The sequence below is a fragment of the Narcine bancroftii genome, chromosome 7 (assembly GCF_036971445.1).
Source record: "Narcine bancroftii isolate sNarBan1 chromosome 7, sNarBan1.hap1, whole genome shotgun sequence".
Taxonomy (NCBI): domain Eukaryota; kingdom Metazoa; phylum Chordata; class Chondrichthyes; order Torpediniformes; family Narcinidae; genus Narcine; species Narcine bancroftii.
The window spans coordinates 160,183,917-160,199,090 of NC_091475.1; the positions used below are offsets into that span (position 1 = coordinate 160,183,917).

The window sequence follows — 15,174 nt, forward strand, 5'->3', positions numbered from 1 at the left end:
AATTAGCCGACAACTCTGAACATTTTGAAGGGTGGGAGTAAAGAGGAACACTGGGGAAAATCTATGCAAGTCACGGGGAGAGCATACAAACTCCTTACAGACAGTGCCATATTCAAACCCAGGTTATAGCATTGTGCTAAACACTACGCGAACCGTGTTGCCCAATTGTGGCTGCATTTGCTGAGATTGTACTTCGATATTTCAAAAATGATCTTGTCACAGTTGATGTAAGACCTTTGGAAATATCCATATGTTTCAGATTACAATGATCCAGAATGTATTATTTACAATTTTTTCTTCACTATTCTGTTTCTTAGCATTTTTTTGAAATTTTATATACCCTTTTGCTGGCTAGATTTGAAGGCATGGGGAGTAGAATGTTTATTTCTTCACATAGTTAATTTATAGCAGCCGGAAGTTTGGACATGAAATGATTTGTGGGAATATGTATCTGTCTAATTAATACAACAAATTGTACAGATGTTTACATCATTCAAATCATTTGCACTCAACCAGTCGAAGTGATTAATTCAATTTCATTCATCTGAATCATAATGGAAATGTCCATAATGAAAAACACATGTGCAAATGTAACTGGACCATAAAACCAAGACAATCTGTAATTAAAATTTGATCATTTAAGAACGATCTGTTTAAATCTGAAAAGCTTTTATTTCCGGATGGAATCACAAATGGTGCAAGCTGCAGCAGAGCATTATTTTTATTTTGAAAAGTAGATTCTGAAGTTGTAACTTGAAGCTGAGAACATTCTTGAACAGAATTATTTAATTTTGTGCTTATCTATGAAATCTCCCTCTAGTATAATATCAATCTATATGAACATTTAGTAAAATTGTGAATTGTCATATTGAAACATTAACCTATTACAGATAAACAAGTTAATATCCTACCATGTTAAAAAAAATGCAGTAAATTGTCATAACATTCCTTTGCCTGTGTTTTGTTACAAGACTCTCTCGTTACCTCTTGATTTAGCAAGCTCATGCTTCAGCAAACAAAAGAGAGAAATGTCTAATATTGTAAAATGCAATTTCAGCCCGTTTCATTTTTTTGAAACACATCAAAATAAAAAATTTCAGAAAGCCTAACTTAGATTTACTGGTAAATATTTTTTTTAATGTATAAATATTGAAATATTGGATCCTTAAAGGGGAAAAAAAACTATTTAGCATCTTTTGATCTCCAGAATTCTAGCTGAAGATCTTGTTTTTAAGTGGACACAATATGTCAATTCTTATTTTATCTGCTGATACTAGATTTAAATTTTCTAGCACCACTTTTTCTAGTGCCATTCATTTTACTGCATTAGTTTTAAGTAGGCATTGACAAGTTTTTAATTAAATTTGATATTTCATACATTTCCTGCAGAATCTATCAACCGTCACAAAAGAACAGTGATTAAACATCAGTTTAGCATGAGCTTGCAAGTGAAGTCAATGAACCATTTGAAGATGCCCTCTGTAATCCTCAATTCATTGTAATCTTTGCATTGAAAGCTTATTGTTGAAAGGAATTAACTGCCAAGGATGCAAAGAAAAATCCTTTTATTTTAGCTTCACCAGGTCACTGAGCTGGTGCATTTTTTGATAATAATACAGGCATTTTCCTGTGTCTCCCACAGAGATTTGTGCAGCAGACTGTAGCAGCCATGGGATCTGTATTGGGGGCACCTGTCGCTGTGACGAAGGATGGATGGGCAGTGCTTGTGATCAGCGAGCGTGTCACCCACGCTGCAATGAGCACGGGACTTGCAAGGATGGCAAGTGTGAATGCAGCCCTGGATGGAATGGAGAGCACTGCACTATTGGTAGGACTTAAGAAAAGCATGTTTAATCTATTTGTGTTGCTTCGTCTGGCATGAGCAGTTTGCTTAATGAAATGTTAAACTTTTGTTGTGAATTTTAATTTGTTAACGACTAACCTTTTTGTGGCCAGAAAAGAGGAAGCAGTTGGTCCATTGTATAGTCAAACTTATTTTGCAATGTAGAAAGTTCTTTATTCATTCCAAGAAATTAATTCATCATGTGACATTGATCACAAGTATGAAGCATTCTAAAATTGTTAATAAAAGTAAGAATTTCCCTTTTAAATCATTACATTTCAGATTAACCAACTAGAATTGATCATTCAAACAATTACAATGGGACCGATTTTATTGATATTTTTAATTTCTGGGAACACTTTTGAAACACTTTCATCTGAATGGTAGTACCCATTCTGTTTAAATGCTGGACTGATATTATTCCACACCATCATTACATGATCACATCTGAAGGAAATTCAGGCACATAATATAATTTTTTCAACACGACTCGTATGAAATTTTTTTTTGGAGTTAAATGGAGGATCTCTGGGCTGAGTCATACACTCTGGAAAATCAGTCAGACACTTCTAATTTCAAATTGCACGAGTTCCAATTACCCATTTTCTGTATCTGTTTTTCGCATAATTAAATGATTCATTGTGCACTGCTCCTTTAGATTATTGTTGGTGAAATTAGTTCATGTGGTTCTGAGAGTCACGGAGCAGTTCAATAAAGAAAAGTCCTCCCTACCCTTGGACCCCTCTCATTTAGTTAGTCACCAGCAATCTGAACTTCCCAGACCCCGAGATTCACCATGGCTCATCTTAACTCTAAGCCTCTATCAAAAATGGCTCTGGTCTTTGACCTTACTTGATCGCCATTCAGAATTACAATCCCCAGTCTAAATCACAAAGGTGGATGAGAATTTACTGTAGTCACTCATGAATTTCAACATCATATAAACAAACGTCTGTATTAGTTAAGTTACATGAAAAGATCTCAACTTAAAAACATTGCCCGAACTAATAGAACAAATGTAGTAATTTTGTTAGGTACTGGTATATTTTCAATTTGCAGATTGAGAATATACAATTGAGTTGTTCCTTATTAAGTGTAGAATTTGCCAATTGCTTCTCAGCATATGTTCTGTGGACCCAAATCTTTCATTTGACATATTGCTAATGTAAACTGTAAATGATAAAACCCTGTTCATATGGAAGGTCGAGAATCTGTCAAGGCTGGAAACATGACAATTTTAACAGAAGAAAGACAAGCAGGGGGAGTGAACAAAAGGGCTAATCTATGATAGCAGGGAAGGCACAAGTGATTAAATGACAAAAAGACAATAGTGTAAGGAAAATGCAAGTGTAACAGAACAAGAATCTGAAACAGTGTTTAGTGTTAAATGCCACTTCAAAAAATGAAATATTATTTCCCAACCTTCCATTTACTCTCATTGTGATTGTATTGACTCTGACAGAAAGATCAGAACGGATTCCAAACTAATAATCAAGATTCCTTTATTGTTATGTACAGAAAACTTACTTTTCCTTTGTTTGCCCTATAAAGATAAACAAAGAGGCACCATTAGTCCAGGCGGCCAAACATGAATCACCAATGTTTTAAAAAAAAACCATAAGAAGTAAAGAGATGGCAATCTTAAAATTGAAGGTGGCCAATCCTTCTAATTGATATGTGGCTGAGAGGTTACAGGTGCTCAGAAAAAGGCCAGGAATTGAGAACTATGGGATGGAGATTTTGGCAGGAGACAATTAGGAGGTCTTTGGTCCTTTTTTGAACATCTATTTGTTATAGTTTATTCTGGGCTTCAAATTGGGCTGGTGGTTGGTTAACATCATGATCATTGATGTGAGAGAAACAGAGAGAGAGATAACAGTGTGGAATTAGCCAACATGGGAAAAATAAACCCATTAACCAACATGGGAAAATTGAATCCATTTAGATAATATTGAGGCATATGATAAGGGACAAAGTGAAATATTGATGTTGCAGGAATAGAAAAAGATATCTTTGCAGGCAGGTTTAATAAAATGGAACAACGTGAGATCAAGGTCATAGCAGTGAGGTTCCTATTTGGTCAACGTGGGCTAGTTGACCATGTCAAATAAACTGGGAAGGGATACAGCTTCTCAAGTATACACATTGTAGGGTTTTTTTTTAGCTCTTGCCAGGTTTCAGTACCAAAATTCTTCTTGGTTATTGTTTTAAGCCAACTCCCTGTGAAAGCTGGCCTTTAAGAAATGTGCAGTTTATAGTTAGACAGAAGTTTTTGTACAAAGAGATTTTCTTTTCAAATCAATTTTTAATGAATCAGGAAATGAGAAGGGAGGGGTTTGGTGCAAAGAATAGAGATCAGAACAGGAACTAAGCCAGGGAAGGAGAGAGGATTGGGATCAGATGGAAAGAGATTGGAGGATTTGAGTCGGGAAGAGAACATAAGACCCAAAGTCATCAAATTATGGATCCTGTATCAATAATATTCACTCCAACTTACACCAATCATCTGCAGCTAACAGTCCGTGACTGTGGTGCGGGCAAATCTAAACGGAGTAATTGAACTGTTTGTTATCAGTGTCCAAATGGATTTCAGCATTTGACATCTTGACTTTAATTATATCATGTTTGTTTCACAAGGTGCATGTGGCAAACTATTAAAAGAAATTTCTTTAAAAGGTATTGTCCTACCGCACCCTGCAGTGTCAACCCACCCACCCCTCCCTGCTGACTTCTCTGTGGTTATCCTATCGGGTGCTTCCAAGTGCTGCAAAGAATATCCTTCAATCATTCAAAAAGCAAAAAGATGGGTTCTCTTCATTGAACCACTATCTCCAACATAAATCTATAATATTTTAAATAAAATAAGGGTATTTCTGGTGTAGGTGCTTAATAATGGAAAATGAAAAGAGACGTATTTATTGACGCACTTCAACTGGCTAACAGTATTGCTTCTTTTTCCCTTTTTGCCTTTACATGGCTGTTTTTAACTCTGGTTCTGTCTGCATCAACGTGTGACTTGCTTCACAAATGGGCATGTACGTCTCAGTTCTGAAGCATTGACTTGTTTTTCTCTTCTAAATTAGCATAATATGTTGATTTTATGTAACTGAACATAACATAAAAATTGATGACATTTCAATCTGTAAATGTTGTATTAAGATTAATGTAAGACTGGCTTTCTAATGCCATACTATTCAGCCGCAACCCATTGCTAAGCTGCGTAATGCATTGAAGAATATAGGGCAATGAATGATTTATTTTTTGTGAGGAAAACTTCAACATTAGTGTATTTGAATCTATATCTAAATGCACTTTTAACAAACAGATTATCTCCCAAATTATTCTATAGGTTAGAAAGTTAAATACACATTAAGAGCAGTGCACAAGTAAATATTTGTTTTCTTTTCATTCAATTTGCATCACTCTGTAAACTAAACACATTGAGTAAATATTGATTCTGAACTTAAGGAACGAAATCCATAATATTTATCAAATTTAAATTAGGACAATTATTAGCTAGATGATCATATTTCTTGTGCATGTGCACTTCTTTGTCATTTATATTTAAATGTAGACATAGCATGCTAACAGGCTCTTCTGGCCCAAGAGCCCCATGCCGACAAAGTATCTCAATTAACCTACAACTCCCGTATGTTTCGGAGGGTGGAAGGAAACCAGAACCCCCCCGGGGAAAATCCACACAGATACAGGGAGAAGGTACAAACTCCTGATAGACAGGGCCAGATTTGTAACAGCGATGTGCTAACTGTGACACTAGCCGTTCCACATGTCATCTTGGTAGGTTGTTTCTTTCCTCACTTTGTTTTAATTAACCAACCATTCACTCTCAAAATGAATGAATACCGCACTGCCTCATGCATATTTTGTACCTTCATTCCTTTTTTTAAATATCCCAATCATATAACTTAACCTCAAAATAAAATCTATCTTTAAGTTTGAAATCTATTTGAAGTTCTACCTCAGAAATCTCAATTAGCCATATAAAATATTCTGGTGAGGAGATTTCTGCATTTTTATGAGCCATTTGTGTGATTTTACGCCCAAATGGCCCAACTCTAATGTTAAGATTTTAGTCCCTATTTTGTGACCCCCATTAAAGGAAATAATTATTCTGTGAAATAAAATTCCGCAGATAGTTCTTTATTTTCGGAGTGGAGATAGCAGTGCATTTTTTTTACTTTCTCCAATCCAACTGAGAGTTGTGCCCCCACTTTGAAAAGCACTAGATTAGATCATCATAAACCATCTGAACTTAAAGGAATGTAATTTACATTTACATAACTTCAATAACAACATTCAAGATCTGGGGAAAAAAAATTGGTAAAGCTGCTCTGACCCCTCTTGGATCTCAGTTCATCTTTCCTCTTGTTGAATAGCAGAATTCCACATGGGTCTGATCAAACCTCTGTATGGCTGAAATATAACTACCACTGCTCGAAGTGAGTGTACTATTCCAAAGATCTTTTGATTGTTCCTATTTTGCTTCCTTGTGATCCTTAGGGACATGGAGAAGAATTTCAATTACAGCTGGAATAAATCAGTGCTTTAGAAACAATATCCATATATCAAATATCAGTTGGCTTGATTATGAATTCATTTTTCTCCAATTAGATGAATTGGTGCCTTCCTCATTAATCTTTGCCAATGGAAGGTCTTCTCAAAATGTTAATCTTCACCATGTGGAAAAATTAAAACTCTTCCTCATTTTATACATGTTGCCATTGCTTCTACCTGTAAACAGCTTCCACTGAATTTTGAAACTCCAGCAAATCAATTTCTAGATCCTTACCATTATGTTTCTTTCTCTCTAGAGCTTATTTCAGTGGCCATAATCTCTGTGCTTTTAAACTAATGCTCCTTCAGCTTCATCAGCAGAAAATGAACATGCATTATTAGGTGGTTATTTCAAGAATTGGAAATAATGTTATTTTATAAAACTGTTTGATTGACCCCAAACAAAATTGGTGGGTTTATGACATGAATATTTAAAATGTTGTGGAAAGCGATGTAAAATGAGAATATTTTTGATGTGCTCTAGATAATTTCTGAACCATAACAAACACCTTAATGGTAGCAGACCATCCCAACTTAATTTGTGGTGACATTATCAAGCAAAATATGACAACAAGCCACACAAGGTGATTCTTGGCCAAAGTGATACAGTTTAGTCAGAGAGGAAGGTTTTTGGGAGCAAAGAACAAAGAATAGAGGTTGAGAGAATGAACTCCAGATCCTGGAATGTTAGTAATTAAATATGTGCTCACTGGATTGGAGAGATTAATTTACAGGATGCATCCATTTATTGAAGGAGTGTAATCATTTCAGTGTGTTAAACAGGAACATCCGTATAAGCAACATCTTCTTTGCCACAAGAATTTTTATATATTGGACACTTGAAATACTTGATACGATATTGTTACAGAATAAAAGCCATAATCCCAGAGAAGAAATTGCACTATCCGTGAATGTCATTATTGGTCTTGACATTTTACTCCTTATGTTTGTATCCACTTTGTTTATTTTATAATAATTGGTTAACTTCCAATGTCTCTTTGCTAGTGGAAATCTTATTCAATCTCTCCTTAATGTTTTGTGTGTTCTTATTTTTCAAGCTCACTATCTGGATAAGGTAGTGAAAGGTATAGTTTTCATTCCTATGCCTTCTTTGAACTTTGCATGAAGTGTTTTAAAATGCATGTTTTAAAATTAGTTTGTATATTCTCTAATAGCATAAGTATTGTTCTAATTCATTACCAGTTTGAAATTATCCATATAGGTTTTTTTAAAACCAATTTGAGGTTTTTATAGATGGTCTTTCATAGTATTTAGATTATTAAGCTGCTGAACAAGTGTAATACTTCTATTGATCATGTACGTGAGAACAGCAGAAGAAAATGAAGTTGTAGTCCAATATATAAACCCAAAGTGCATTACTTCTATTTGTACTCTCTGTCAAAGGTCTCATCCAGGTCTACAGCAGGTTGAAAGCAAGTAGAAACATTGTCGACTCATTGTACAGTGTTTAAGGGGAAAATTCAATTAGTGAAATATTTTCAAAGAAACCCATTGGTTAGGAATTTTCTCTCCCAACAAAGCTTAATGAATCCATACACCTCGGAGCCCAAGGGATGCAAAAAAAAAAGGGAAAGTTCCTAAAAATAATATAATAAGTGACACAATTCCTTCGGTGATGGTTTCATCTAAAAGTTCCTTCAAAAACTGGCACTAAAGTTTCCCAAACTATACTTTATGGGAATATTTTTAGGTATTGTTTTGCAAGTGTAGCAATACCTTACTGTGGCAATCTGACTTATTGAAATTGGAGAAATTCACACTTAATGTCCTCTGTTTAATATATAACCTGATCCTCAAAAGCAAAGGTGATGTCCACTCAAACAAAGTTTGTGTTGCTGGTACAGAATATCATCTACTCATTTTGCTGAAGAGAGAAATGAATTGATTCACAAATTTGTTTGAGCTTAGCTCCCCAATATTGCTTTTCTTTGCTTCATAGTTACTTTCAATTTGAAAATGACAAAAAACATATCAAGTACTCATGAGAATTTCCAGTTTTACTGCAAGATATGACTCCAAAATATTTCCCTTTATGAGTGCTTGTCCTGGGTAAACTTGTGCCTCTCACTTTGTTCGTTTTAGATTGGTCACAGTGTTTGAGCTACTGAAAGAAAATAGATACACACGATGAGAGCACTTCAGTTTATACAAATCTTTATTACAAATTCTAAAGCTGATATCAAACTACAATATGCAAGCCCTTCCCAATTATACTTATCAATGCCTGGACTGGTCCCAACTGCCGAGGCGAGGCAATGACTGCACACTTGTAGTAGGTTGTCGGGGCGCCAGTAGCAGCTTCTCCACCTTCCCCGACCAGGACGTTGGCTGGACTCTAGAAGTTCTTCTTCTTGCTGAGAGATGTTGCCACCTCTCGGAAAGTCGCTAACTTCAGCAGTGGGACCATGGCTTATATTACCCAAAAACTGCTTACCCAAACACCTATTCCCAGCACAAAAAGAAAGATAAGCGAGCAAGCTAGCATGCCTAGGCTTCTATCGAATAACACAACTTTCTAGCTTATCACTTTGAATACGATGGTTTATTTTGCATCAAGGTTAGGTCTCTGCCTGAAAGACTGTGACCAAAACAAGCAGGAAGATTAAATGTTCTTGGTACACAGATGTCTTTTTGTCAGATAACTGCATCTCTGGGCCCCATGGTGGAATTTAGCTTATGTCTACTGAGTCTCAAGCAGGTTACTGATTCTCAGCCTTGCAGGAGCAAAAGACATGGCTTAAATCCTCCAATACAGTGCTTTAAATCTATGTGTCACAATATATCCATTAATGTATCAGTTGATACAAAGACCTGGCTGATTCCAGTGCTCCAAATAGAATTTTAAAAATACAACATTATCTGCCTATAGCTAGAAAAGGAAATGTTCATTCTGTTAGCTGGGTATCTGTATTCATCCCACCACAGCAAGCCGCTGGCTGGATGCTGGGTGACGAGGGTGAATTTCTGACCTTTACACACCACCGTGTAAAATGGGGAATCCTGGGAAATTTTCCCGGGAACCCTCCCGTGAACCGGCGGTGTGAAAATATCAGCCAGGAAAATTAGACGGGTTAGGGGCGTGAACCCGGGTAATTTCCCTGGGCCACCCGCTCCCTGAGGTCTGAATCAGCAAATGGCCAAGCAGAGGAAGCGTCGTGACGTCAGCACTTGCATGTTGCATCACCAATCAAGGGAGAGGTGTTTGTGGAATAGGATTGTGGATTGAATTACTCAATTTATTTAAGCATATAGAGATTAGTTTTATTGATTTTTGGAAAAGCCTTGTCTGCCATTACTGTGCGCTCTGACTTCCAGTAGGACTTCATGAGTGTGTAATACTTCATTCTCTACATCTTTGCTTGGGGGGGGGGGGGGGCAGAACACCTGGAATTTGGACCACAGTGTGAAAGGCCCAGGAGGTCCTGCCTTCCCGGGAATTTCACCTAGGTCCAAGTAGGGTCACCGCTCGCCCTCGGTATAAAAAGGCCTATAAGCTGGGTACACATGTGCAGCAGGTCCACGAGTGGAGCCATGTTGCTACATGGAGTGTAATAAACTATAAGAGTCCTTACGCAATGTTTTCACTGCCAAGACTACTATAAGGAGGCTCTGAATGGATGCTGAGGTTCGTTCCAACCTGCTGCTGGCAACATAATATGCCCTGTTGCAGCTAAAATTCTTGTCACCATTTCTGAGATGAGACAACATGCAGAAAAAAATTCAAAAGGAGCATAAGCAGATGCTCCTATCTGGCTTAGATTATTCACAAGAAATATGTGCAATCTCTTTCAAAATTCCCCACTGATCAGATTCCTTTATCCCTAACCATTCTGTTTCCTACTATTATATTCCTGGAACTATGCCCATTTCAATTTTGAAATATTACGTTTCCTTTTTGACTGAATTTGCAACATCTCTCATCATCCAGGCTCCCAACTGTCTCCATTCTTGTTTTTCTTTCTCACATGTGTATGCAGTCCTGAATTCAGCCATCTGTTTTTTAAGATACCCCCCTCATGCCAGATGCAGGAGTAATAATAGATGCTCATAATCTGCTCTCCTCAGTTCCTGCCTAATACCTTTGTGATTAACTCTCCCCCAATTACTTTTTCCCTCCTCAAGGTCCAGACTTATCCTATCCACAACTTCCTGAAAGTGTCCTTCAATGTCCTCGTTTCTTCTTCATTATCAATTAGATGGACAATGTTTGCATCATCTTTTATTGCCAGCCATATGGTCTGAACATTGACGACTTCAGTTTCGATTAAACCCCTTGCCCCATCACTTTCCCCCAGCTCTGTCTCTTTTTATCTCTCTTCCCTTTTCTGCCTGTCTCCTTTCTCACCTTTCCTCTTACCATATCCAATCAACATCTTTTGTTGGTCTTCACTCCTCCCCCCCCATTCTTCAGTCTTTATTCTGACACTTTCTTGTTTTTGCTTATTTATACCTTGAGGAAGGGCTCAGGCCCGAAACATTAGTAATATACCTTTACCTCCTACAGATGCTGAGTTACTAGCCAAGTTCCTCCAGCATTTCTGTATGTTATCAATTTGATTCATTTTGCCATTAGCATCCAAAAAGAATTAAGTTACAGTAACCAATTAACCTACCAAAGCTTCTCTGGGATGTTGGAGGAAACAACATGGGAGCACTTGCTGTTTTCCCACAGGGTCATAGATAAAACATGCAAACACTATGGAGACAAAGCTTAAAACAGGATCATATTTGGGTCCCCTGGACTGTGAGGCAGCAGAAATAACTCCTGCTTCATTATGATATTCCATGACAATATCCTTTCACCTCAGACCACAGAATTGCTTGCCTTCTGCCCTCTCTAACTTTACCTTTCATAATCTCTCCAGTCATGGCCATTTCCCAGCTTCATCCCAAATTATCTCACGTGATACTTGTGGCATTGATTACCAACAAGGTCACCACCGCCTTCCTCTTTATACCCCTTTAGCATCCTCACACTGACCTCATTACCATGATTAACAATGGTTTGTTGTTGGGGTCCATTGATAATTTCTGCTGAGTCTAGATAATAAATAGCAGCAGGTGGGGAAACATATCTATCCAATTCTTAAGCATTTATCTGTGGTGGTCCCTGGTGAGTGATATTGGCTAGTCTCTCAGCTGGGGGACCAAAAAAACAGAGAACTGGAGACATGAACCACACTAAGATCAATATTTTCAGCAAAGAATGTGAATCCCTACAGGTTGTTTTAGTTTGGAATGCATTTTCCAACGATCAAACAAAGTTCCCCACTGTAGAATGTTGAATAGTCGAACATTGTTTATGGTGCTGGATTTGCAGTTAATTGTTTTGTCCTTAATCATTCAATAGATGATTTTGTTAACTGTAGTGATGTTTGTTCCCTCCTCAAGTCAAGTTGTGTTTATTTATTGTTCATACATAAACATTGCGGTGTACAGTGAAAAACGAGATAACGTTTCTCCGGACCATGAAGCTGGTTATTTACATGGTTAAATGACATCAGAAACTTTTTTATAAATAACATATCACTTATAAATATCATATTACATATGTTAGCCCTGTGTACCCCTGGAGTTCAGAAGCCTCATGGCTTGGGGGAGAAAGCTGTTTCACAATCTGGTCATGAGGCCCTGAACGCGTCGGTACCTCTTCTCGGATGGCAGGAGGGAGAACAGATTGTGGGATGGGTGTGTGGAGTCTTTCACAATGTTTATGGCTTTCTGCAAACAACGGCCATTATAAATGTCCATCATGACAGGGAGAGAGATCCCAATGATCCCCTCAGCAGTCCTTACTATCCGCTGCAGGGGCTTGTGTTCTCAGATGGTACAGTTACGAAACCAGGCGGTGATGCAGTTACATAGGATGCTCTCAGTGCATCCCATGTAGAATATAATGAGGGCAGAGGGTGGAAGCTGAACTTTCCTCAGCCTTCGCAGGAAGTAGAGGCATTGTTGGGCCACCTTGGCATTGGATATGGTGTTGGGGTACCAGGAGAGATCCTCCGCCAGGTGCACGCCAAGGAATTTTGTGCTTTTGACTACCTCGACAGAGGAGCTATTGATGGTTAATGGAGAGTGATTTGCCCAGGCTCTCCTGAAGTCCACCACCATCTCCTATGTTTTGTTGATGTTCAGGTGTAAGTTGCTGTCTCTGCACCAGTCTGTTAATGATTGCACCTCTCTATAAACTGACATCATTATTGCTGATGAGCCCCACCACAGTCGTGTCGTCAGTGAACTTGATGTTGTGATTAGAACTGTATCTCGCTGCACAGTCGTGGGTCAGCAGGGTAAACAGCAGTGGGCTGAGCATGCAGACCTGGGGGGTCCCCGTGTTCAGTGTGATGGTGTTGGACATGCTGTTTCCGATCCAGACTGACTGTGGTCTTCCACTCAGGAAGTCGAGGGTCCAGTTACAGAGGAAGGTGTTTAGGCCCAACAGGTTCAACATCCTAATCAGGTGCTACGGTATGATTGTGTTGAATGCTGAGCTGAAGACTATGAACAGCATTCGAACATACAAGTCTTTATTTTCCAGGTGGGTGAGGGACAGGGGATGTGTAGTGGCTGTGGCATCATCTGCAGATCCGTTGAAATAGTACGCAAACTGCAGGGGGTCCAGGGAGGGGGGCAGCTGAGTCTTGATGTGCTCCATGATGAGCCTCTCAAAGCATCGTGACAGTGGACATGGGTGTGACAGGATGGTAGTTGTTAAGACAGGACACTGAGGGTTTCTTCAGCACAGGGGTGATGTGACAACCTTGAAGCACGTTGGTGCAATGGTGCTGCTCAGGGAGATATTGAAGATGTCTGTGAGGACCGTCAGCTGGTTGGTCCGCACATCCTCTGAGCACCTGTGATGTTATCAGGTCCCTGCAGCCTTATGAGGGTTGACCTTGAGCAGCATCCTTCTCACTTCAGCCTTCGTGAGACGCAGTGCCTGAGATGTGGACTTCCTCACCTCCACGTCATTTTTCACCTCCAAGCGCGCATAGAAGTCATTCAAATAGTCCGGGAGGGAGGCATCGCCGGCACAGGCAGCTGGTGGGGCTTTGTGATTGGTGATGGTACAGTTACCCTCCCATATGCGCTGTGTGTCGCCGCTGTCACAAAAGTGATCTGAATCCTCCAGGCATGAGACTTCTTTGCCTCCCTGATGGCCTTAGATACCCTGGCTCTTGCATTGGCCAAAACTGCCTCGTCACCCGCTCTGAAGGCCGAGTCGCGGTTCTTCAACAGCCCAAGCACCTTTGCAGTCATCCATGGCTTCTGGTTGGAGCGAGTAATTATGGTCTTGGCACTTGCTAATATAGCTGATCACTGATGCCATGTACTCCTCTAACTTGATGTGATTTCCCCATCCGTTGCTGTCTCCTTGAACATGTGCCAGTCATTGCTCTCGAAGCAGTCCTGAAGGGCAGAGATGGTTTCTGCCGGCCAGGTCTTTACGTGCTTCAGGGTTGGTCTGGAGCACCTGACTGTTTCACTGATCGTAAGATATGTGCAGCTCATTAAATCTACTCGTGTTCATTTCAAATACCTACATTCAATTCCATTGAACTTCCCAGGCTGAAAATCTGTTTCTGGTTGTTTTCAGCATGAATTTCTCACATTCAAATTTATGTTCTCCTAATATAAAACATTAATAAACTGGAATTGAAGATCATTTGTATTAATTTGAAGTGAAATAGCAGAATATTCTGCATATCACATAAAAGTATAAATGAGTCTCATGCCAACAAATTGTTTACAATTTTTAAAACGCTTTTGGTGTTTGTGAAGTTACCCATTTCCAACATGATGCATTTTGTTATCTTCCCCTTCCCCACCAGCATGTTAATACCCAACTCTTACATATTCTGCATGCAAAGCAATTAATTTGTTTATAACAGCAGCTACAAAACAGTAATTTATTATAGCTTATTGCCTCAGGCATTTATTCAAATTCTAACCATATTAATAATACATTACCACAAACCTGTAATTTTGACCCAATTTCCTGAGAATTTCAACAGCACATGAATTGCAATCTGCATCGTTTACAATATATGTAATAAATGCCTTTCAGACATCAGTCTTAATCCAATTATTCTAATTCTGCAATAAGAACAGAATTTATTATCTTCTGCGAGCGAAAATAAATCTTGAATCATTGAACTATCCTATGGAGTTGATCCTGTAGTGGGACATTGGCTTAAATCTTGCTGTTGGCCTGCTGGTATACTGTGAAAAATTGCCTTCCTTTGGCAAGTTATTTCTCAACCTCTGCAGCTTTGATCTGCTGTTGGGAACCAATCTCACGGAATGGCTGGTCATTTGCTCAAGTTAGAGGAATGTGCACACTGAAATAGAGTGAATACAGGAGAAATGCTAAGTTAGAAATCATGGGATGAAACAAAACCCTCTTGTTAGAACTTGAGATGATAGAAGAGGAGCACACAGTTTGATGAATGATCATTGAGAAATGTATGTTATCAAAATTGAGGAATTCTGGGGCCTTTCCCATTATGTTTCATTGTAATGAAATAAGCTGAGCATTGAGTGATATTTTAAGGGGATGGCAAAGAAGCACGTGACACAAGAAGTTCAGTGGGAATGTTAGAGGGTAGGAATGAAGAATGGGGTTTCAGCTATGTAGAAAGTTGTGGAAACATCAGAAGCCTGATAAGGTGGTAGTGGAACAAAATGAATAGAAGATCGAATTAAGGGAATGGAGTCAAGAGTGTGAAGAA

General features: G+C 38.7%; 1 protein-coding gene across 1 annotated transcript in view; it reads left to right on the top strand.

Moving 5' to 3' along the window:
- LOC138740058 (teneurin-4-like) overlaps positions 1-15,174 on the top strand; it is a 393,122-nt gene that overhangs the window by 242,604 nt on the left and 135,344 nt on the right. The window contains exon 12 of the mRNA XM_069892490.1: positions 1,643-1,828. Within this exon, the coding sequence (XP_069748591.1) occupies positions 1,643-1,828 (186 nt within the window). The remainder of the gene's footprint in view (positions 1-1,642; positions 1,829-15,174) is intronic.